General features: G+C 25.6%; 1 protein-coding gene across 1 annotated transcript; it reads left to right on the top strand.

Annotated features, from left to right (window-relative positions):
- Positions 1 to 601: 601 nt before the first annotated feature.
- On the top strand, positions 602 to 8,439 carry LOC123263718 (rhythmically expressed gene 5 protein). Its single transcript, XM_044726661.1, has 4 exons — positions 602 to 775; positions 2,699 to 2,870; positions 5,850 to 5,936; positions 7,916 to 8,439. The coding sequence occupies exons 1-4, from the start codon at positions 671 to 673 to the stop codon at positions 8,335 to 8,337; spliced, it is 786 nt and encodes a 261-aa protein (XP_044582596.1). The 5' UTR covers positions 602 to 670; the 3' UTR covers positions 8,338 to 8,439.
- The last annotated feature ends 264 nt before the right edge of the window (positions 8,440 to 8,703 follow it).

Genomic DNA, 8,703 nt, shown 5'->3' with positions numbered 1-8,703 from the left:
TTAATGTGCTACTGGTTGGCACAATGACGTTATACCGTCGAGCCCAAAAACAGGAATAAAAAAAAAGCGTAATAAAAATGATGAATAAAAAAAAATGTAAATAATTCGAATGACGTCAAGGACCAAGAAATTTATATTATATATTTAGTACCGGATTTACATGGTGTGGTATTCCACGGCAATTGATGCCTTGTATTTATATCTTCTAGTATCGGATCTCGTATACACACCATATATTAAAAGAAGGAAGAGAACTGGAAGATGGTAACCGATATATACACAATACTATCCACACAACCGTATAATATGTACGAAAAGATCGTGGAATGAGAGATAGTTTTATTTTATTCTAAATGCGTAAACACGACGTCAGACGCGAGGTAGGTCGATGAAATAAAATTAAATAAAAAAAATATTTAATATACCTTACACACATATAAACGAAATTAAGAGGGGAGATGGATGTTACATGGGTCATCGGTACATAAAACCGAAGCTGCTAACGAACTCCGCTCAGTTTACATCCTACTGTTGTAATGAAATGATGATATTTATCCTTTTATCAAATAAATAATTATTTCTTATTTTATTTTTATTTAATTATTTATTTGTGTCAGTGTTAGTTGTTGTTTTTTTTGTTTGTGATTATTATTTATTAAAAGTGGAAAATATGCATTGCAAAAACTTTATTATTTTGGTCTTAGTGACGTTTTCGGCGAATCAAATCCACGGATCGGCAATTCCAATGTGGGAATTTCTGTCGAAAAATGAAAAAGTTAGTTGAATTTTTTTTTATTTATTAATAAATTTATTTTAAAAAATATTAAACAATGAAATAATAAAAGGATGCTTCTTTATTAATTTCTCACGACTTCTCTTTGGACTTTCTCCGTACAATCTAGAACATCTAAATTCATCTTAAAGAGATCCAAGTATTCTTCTAGTGTAAAGAATGTCTAAGAAAATAATACGTAAAAATACTTTTGTTATCTTAAAATTAATTTTTAAATTAACTAATAAAATTTTTGAGGAAATTTCCGATAAATTTACTCATTAAATAATTATTAACATTTAATTGAATAATAAAAAATATAGCACTCTGAATTACCGGTATACACTTGACAACACCGCAAGAGTTCCCTAACCTTAAGGGGGAACACCACTGTGACGATAAAAAAAAACAAGGTGATTTTCGAGAATTTTTTTGACAGGGAAAATAAAAGAATTTGGGGATCGCATTGTTTTTATTTTATTAAGGGTACATTAGAGATTATTACCCTAAATTTTTATTCAAAAATATTCAATTATTACAAAGTTATTAACAATCTCATAAGAGCACTAGAAAAAATTTCCCCCTCCATGGTCGGATCGATAACTCAAAAACGGATCATCTGAAAATAAAAACCCAAATTGCTTTTTAATCAGTAAGGAAGTAGTTATTGTCGCACGTACGGAATTTTGAAAATTTTTATTTTAAAGATTTTTTTAGCCGGGTTAAAACAAAAAAAAAAAGTAAGAATAGTGAGAAAATTTTCAATTAGTCGCCATTTTTTTTTTAATTAAAATTTTCAAAATTCCGTACGTGCGACGATAACTACATCCTTATTGATTAAAAAGCAATTTGAGTTTTTATTTTTACATGATCCGTTTTTGAGTTATCGAACCAACCATGGAGGGGGAAATTTTTTCTAGTGCTCTACGAGATTGTTAATAACTTTGTAATAATTAAATATTTTTTAATAAAAATTTAGGGTAATAATCTTTAATGTACCCTTAATAAAATAAAAAAAATCCGATCTCTAAATTACTTTATTTTCCGTGTCAAAAAAATTCCCGAAAATCACCTCTTTTTTTCGATCGTCACAGTGGTGTTCCCTCTTAAAATTTGTTTATGTTTACTGTCTAACTAAAATGACTAAAATCTTCTAGCATTTAAAAAACCGCGGTTACTTATGCTTTTAGTATAAATAATCTACTTTTTTATCGTTTTAATCAAAAGCTTATTATTTTTTCAATCAAGTTCAATGAAAATAAATTTTTTTTTAAATTATTAATTGCATTTAATTCTTAACCAAATACACGGCTGGTGGAATCTGTATTTTACATGTAAAAATTACAATTTTCAAACTTAATTATTTGATTAAATATCCCGGAAACCTGTTTTTTAATTTTTTTTATTAATTATTAGGCTACGTACATTAAATTTACAAATTTTCAGGAAGTTTTAAAAATTTTACTGCGTGGATCTCCTTAAGTTCGATGTACTTCACTTATTTATCTCAAAGCAAATGTAAATAATTTATTAATGCAAAAAAAATTTTTTTTTATAATTATCGTTTTTAATTAAAAAATTTTATTGTTGATGAAGATTGAGCAAAAGCATAATAACAATCGTAAATATAAAATACGATTGCAATCGGCTACGCACCATCAACAACGTGTGACATGCATGTTTAAATTGTCTTGTTACACATTGCCGAGTTTCACCGGACGTGAGTTAAATTAACAAACAATAATTCACTGCAGATATTGTGCGTACTCTCTTTATTATTCAACAGCAAAAATAAATAAAAAAAAAAAAAAAAAAATAAACATTAAAATGAGAACAAATGAAATTCAGTGACCGACATATCTATTTATAAATATCGATCTAACGGTTAACCGGTATTTAAAAGTTATTTATTTCGATCTGTTCCAGATGAGTCATCTGTACCGATTATTCAGCAAACAGGTCGCTAGTTATTGTGATGGGTCACCCATGCCGGATTGCACGAAAAACTACCTTGTTTGTGGGCTTCAGAAGTTGACTGGTATGGACGAAAATGAATTGGATAATCTTGATCCTTATCAACGAAATGCTATTTTTAAAAGTATGTTTTTTTTGCTTTTAATTTTTAGTTAAGCTAAATTAAGATCAATAATGTACGAAATAAATTCATTCAGAATTTCGTTTATTAATGCCAAGGCACAAGCCAAATGGCATATTTTAGTACATAGTAAATACATTTATTACATAAAGAAATATATAGTTATGAGTACGTAGTACAATTACACCCCGGGAAAAAAAGTTTAGATCTGCTCTGATTAAATTTGATCTGAGCAGATCAGATTTGATCTAAATTTAGATCTAAGAAGATATGGACAGATCTAATTTGATCTGCTTAGATCAAACCAGATCAAATTTGATCAAAATGAAATTAAAAAGTAGATATGAATAGATCTGTTCTAATCAAACTAGATCCGGTCAGATCAAATTAGACCAATCCAGATCAAGTTTGATCAAAATTAAATTAAAAATTAGATATAAATAGATCTGACTTAATCTATGCAGATCTAATTTAATCTGATTATTAAGCGGGAAAAAAAGTTTAGATATGATCAGATCAAGTTAGATCAAATCAGATCAAGCTTGATACATATATGTAATCATAAAGTGGATATGGATAGATCTAATTAGATCTGCTCTGATCAGAGCAGATCTACTTAGGTACGACTTTTTATACTTTATGTTCTAATAAATATCTCTTACAAATGCACTAACTTTGATCACGTTTTTTTTATTTAATAAAAATTATAACCAGATATTATTTTTTCAATAGAAACTTTGAGTATTCTTCTTTACAATCACGTGCATGAAACCTGGTGTTAAGTAATTTATTTATTTGTAATTAATCATCAAAATTGTTGAAGATCAAGAATTTTCAATTTTCAAAAATTTATAACTCAGAAACTATCAACTTACGGAAAATATTATAAGAGTAATTTTCACCTTACAATTGCCTAAAATATTGTAAAAAAAATATCGGATCTCAAAAAAAATTATTTCTCAAATAATTGTTTAAACAAATGGCTATATACAATAAATGGCCCGGGATTTCGCAAAAATGAGTGCGATATTCGGTTTCAGCGGGTCAAAATACATTACTATACTATTATCTGAATTACTATACTATTATCTGAAGAGTAACTCAGTCAGTTACTTCTAGTAGCTGAATGGTACGCTCTGGGACTGACATGCAGGAGGACCCAGGTTCGAATCCCCACCATCACAAATTATTTTTTAACGATAATTCGACTTTAAATCACGGAAAATTGATATAAAATACATAATTTCTAATTTGCAAGTAGAAATAAAATGAATTTTACTATTATTTTTATTTTATAAACTTTTTTATAAATTGATTATGTTTCAATCGAACCAGATCTGAACAGATCAAAGTTGATCTAATCAGATCAAATTTGATCTGGACAGATCTGGCCAAAATGCAGATCTGCTCAGATCTGATGAATTTGATCTGATTTGATCAGAGCAGATCTAAACTTTTTTTCCCGGGACAGTAAAAAATTTTGCGTTAAAAAATTTTGTGTTAAATATCTAACACTTTTATATGTAAATTTAACATTTATTCTGTTAAATCAACACAGAAAAGTGTTAAATATTTAACTTAAAAATTTTTACCACAAAATTTTTTGACGCATTGACGTAAAATTTTTTACTGTGGATATAAAGTAAGAATATTTTAAATAAATTTGGATAAATTTGGTTTACAACTACATTGATATTCACTTGGAAAATACTTATTAAAAAACAAGAATTTAAGTTTTAAAGTCTTAATTTCACTTTTACTTCATTCAACTAGTAATTTTACGTATTGCACTGAGTTTATTCTTATCACAATCACTAAAGAATAAAATTTTTGACTTATTATGCAGTATTTAAAATTTTATCAAATATTTATTGATAGTTACATACACAGAAATAAAAATTTACTTGAATCAAATAAATAATTTTGAGGAATTCCTGTTTAAAAATATTCATTGGAAAAAATTCACTATTATAAGATTAAAATTTTTTTTTCATAATTTCAATTTCTAAGTATATATCTATAGCTATATAATTTGCATGAAGTGAATTTTTTTAATAAATATTTTTGAACAGTTCATCTTCTTAATTTGAGTAGAAAAATTTTTAAATTAAAAAATTTTTCTTAGTTTGAGTAAATTTTACTTGATTCAACAATTTTTCTCTTGAATCAAATTAATTTTTTTTATTGTGTAAACAATTAATGTTTGCTTTGTTGATCTTCGTATGCGCTGAGAGAAAAGTGAATTATATCATCGAAAATTGGCCTACTTCAATTAGCTGTAATTTAAATTGTAATGCAAATTTTTCAAAATCGTCCAAGAACTTTTGACTCAAAATTTCCATCTCTATACCTCTATAAAAGCTCTTACAGTAATTTTGGGACACATTTTTTTATACTGGGGTTCAATATAATAAATAATTTTAAGCATAAGAACTTTAATTAAATAATAATAATGCTATTTAACTAGATTTTCCTAGTTTAGAGAATTAGATTTTTCTTTTAATATAATAAATTTTTTTCTTAACCATTCAATCGAAAGAAGCTTAAGCTAATACAAATTGTAATTAAATTTAGTAGACTTAAAAATAAAAACGCGCGTTTTATTTTTTTTACTATAAAAACTATGGAATTAAAATTAGATATGTTTGCAGTGATTTAAAAAAATTTTAAAGGTATATAATTAAAAATTTGATGTTTTTAAATTTTCGTAAAAAATTAAACCGTTATTATTTTTAACATCAAAAATATTTGTAAAAATATTTTTTTTATTATAAATTAAAGTATTGTTTTTAATTTTTTAAATAAAAAAAAATGGAAAGTATTTATCAAATTTCTATTAAAATTAAATATCTAATTAAATTTTAAATGAAAGAAAGTGAAATTAAGATATCAAGATCGCGTTTATCCTTACTTAGAAGATAATCGTGCTACAATTAACAATAAATTGTAATTAATTACTAAAGATTGAAATTTTGATTGCAGTTTGGAGAGCGTTAGTTCAAGAAAATCAATTCAATTCTAACGATAGACAAGATTTGGTGGATTCACATCAAGAAACTGATCCATTAGGTAAATATTTACTTACTTTTGTTAATAATTTTCTTTTGTAATTAACTTAAATCACTTACAAAGAGCCTAATAATAATAATGCAAGACATTGAAAACAAATGAGGTCACTTTTCTTGAAGAATCATTGACTCTTTCTTCAAGATCGCGGCTTTCACATTTTCTCCGGTGAATATGGTATACATATATGGTTGCTCACTTCGAAGAAAGAAAGAAATTATTTTATTGAATTAAAAAATTAAATATTAAAATTTACTTCGATTATTTTTGCCAAGGTTTTGTGTAATTAGGAAGTATGGAAAAATATTAAATATGTTGCTTACCTTGACCGGAATTATTTTGCGGAAAGGAAAAATTATATTTTTTTGCTAATTTCTTTAATGGTAATTAATTTTACGGGATCGTTAAATTAAATGGAAACTTTGGAAGGTTGATCTTTAAAGTTATTTCTTTAAAAGTGGGACGGTTTTAAAAATAAAAAATTTTTGGTTATTATAAAATAAAAATAAAAATTAATAATATAATTAAATTTTGTCTAAATAAAAATTTATAACAATTTTTTATGCAAAATTTGCGTATTTTTGAAATAATTCTATGAAATATTCAAAATAATTTTTAAAATTTATCGCAATAAACTGAAAATCAAAATAAAAAATTATTATTATTATTATTATTATTATTATTATTATTATTTTAAATAGTGAAAAATAATTTTCTATATAAAAAAAAATAATTTATCAATTAATAAATATTGAAAATTTGAATTTAGTTTTTTAAAATTATTAACACAACCAATTGAAATTTAAGTTAAATAAAAATATAATTGCTTAAATTTCTTCAGAAAAAAAAGGTTTAATTGAAAAAGACTAAAACTTTAATCCAACGATTTATTTTTTCGTAATATTTAGACGTATTAACACGGTAATAAATATAGTCAATGATATTTATAAATTTTTAATATCAAATCGGCGTGTTAAATGTTCGAAGATGTGTCGATTATTACAAGTAAAAGAATAGAAGTATTGAATATATAATCTATATTATTAAGAGAATAAGAAAAATTTTGTGTCCAAGATATTCATATGATAAAATCGGGTTTTCGAAAATTCTCTATCTCTAGATACATAATTAAGAAATGACCTTGTATCTTGAGAACTGTTGACATTTTTAAAGGTATAAGCTTACCTCGACATTACACTCATCGATACCTTTCATTTGAGTACCTACATCAATTTTTCATATATTTATATATATTTATATATATTATATATATGTATATATGAAAAATATATCAAAAATGCATGTAGGTACTCAAATGAAAGCTCTTGATGAGTGTAACATCGGGATGAGCTTATATCTTTAAAATATATATGTATATATGAAAAATATATAAAAAATGCATGTGGGTACTCAAATGAAAGCTCTTGATGAGTGTAACATCGGGATGAGCTTATATCATCAAAAACCTCAATATTTAAGAAAGTACAGTGCAATTTAACAAAAGTCATTATTTAATAAAGAAAAATTTTATTTATTTATATATTTAATAAGTCCGACAGTCACATAGTGACTGCAAGGATGCTAGTACTTAATTACTAGATCTACCGATCTACGTATGAAAACATAGGACTACCTCTCGCCACCTATCGTCTAAAGCAGACACTATTTACTGTTAAAAAAAAATTTTTTTAACTAAAATAAATCAAATCAAATCAAAACAAAATTTTTTTTTTCTTTAGCAATAAATCTTTTAATAAATTTATTTTATTATTTTTGGCTTAATTTAAAAAAAAATTTTTTTTCTTGCCTCTAATCTAAAAGTTTCTTGAATTAAATTGAATCTACTATAAATTGCATTAAATTAAGGAACCTATTGTGACAATTAGAGCCTAAAAAATAAAATACTCAATTGAAATAAAATTAATACATAACAAATAAATTGTTCCGAATGTTGATAACTTATTTTTTTCTTTTTTTTGCAGCAACAAGTGACAGCGACGCCAACGATCTAGGCGCAGAATCATCCCTTATGAGCGATTACGTAAGACCAATAGACAATGGTCCTTATTTGTCAGGACCAATGGTGATACGAGTGTTGCCAGACGGCCGTCCAGTACCAGGCGATGACAAGCGACCTCTGCCTCAAGACGAAGATCTCGACGATTTGCAGAACTTCAGAGTTCCTCTGATTTCCGAAATCCAGTCGGAGGAAAGACTTCCAGTTTACAATGTAAACAACAAGAAATTTTACGTTACAAGCATAAATTCCTTGCCAACAGCGTCGCCGGCTTCAAAACTCAGATTTTTGACTAAGCGCAACTACTACTACAGAAATCCTTTTGTATACAGCAGTGTTAATCGCAAACCAGAATCAGTGAGGAGTATCAGTTACCGATATTACTGAAGCTTATTTTAATTTTAATTATCGCGGAAAATTAGACGCACTGAAAGAAAAGTTTTTAATTAGCTAAATTATAACGTCACAAGTATAAAAATATTTTTAAACGTTTTTTGGTTAATATTTACAAGTGGGGTCAACTATTTTAATTTTCATTTTTTTGAACGAAATTCTATTTGATTTTATTGATAATTTTTTTTCTTGAAAAATGCATAAAACAATAAATTTAAAAAAGAATATTGATTATCATAATTTTAACAAATTTTACTAATTTAAAAAAAAATTTATAAATTGTGATATTCAACTTTTTTTTTAAATTTTTCATTTTTTAAAAAAAAAAAAAAATATATTTATATATATATATCAAAAAAA

Source organism: Cotesia glomerata, linkage group LG4 (assembly GCF_020080835.1).
Source record: "Cotesia glomerata isolate CgM1 linkage group LG4, MPM_Cglom_v2.3, whole genome shotgun sequence".
NCBI lineage: Eukaryota > Metazoa > Arthropoda > Insecta > Hymenoptera > Braconidae > Cotesia > Cotesia glomerata.
This window is presented reverse-complemented; position numbering and strand designations above follow the sequence as displayed.

Bases quoted from the DNA above. Each gene is read 5' to 3' on its own strand.
- LOC123263718 (XM_044726661.1), top strand. From the start codon at position 671: ATGCATTGCAAAAACTTTATTATTTTGGTCTTAGTGACGTTTTCGGCG. The intron at 2,871-5,849 runs GTATGTTTTTTT...TTTTGATTGCAG, and splicing joins ACGAAATGCTATTTTTAAAA to TTTGGAGAGCGTTAGTTCAA. The intron at 5,937-7,915 runs GTAAATATTTAC...TTTTTTTTGCAG, and splicing joins TCAAGAAACTGATCCATTAG to CAACAAGTGACAGCGACGCC.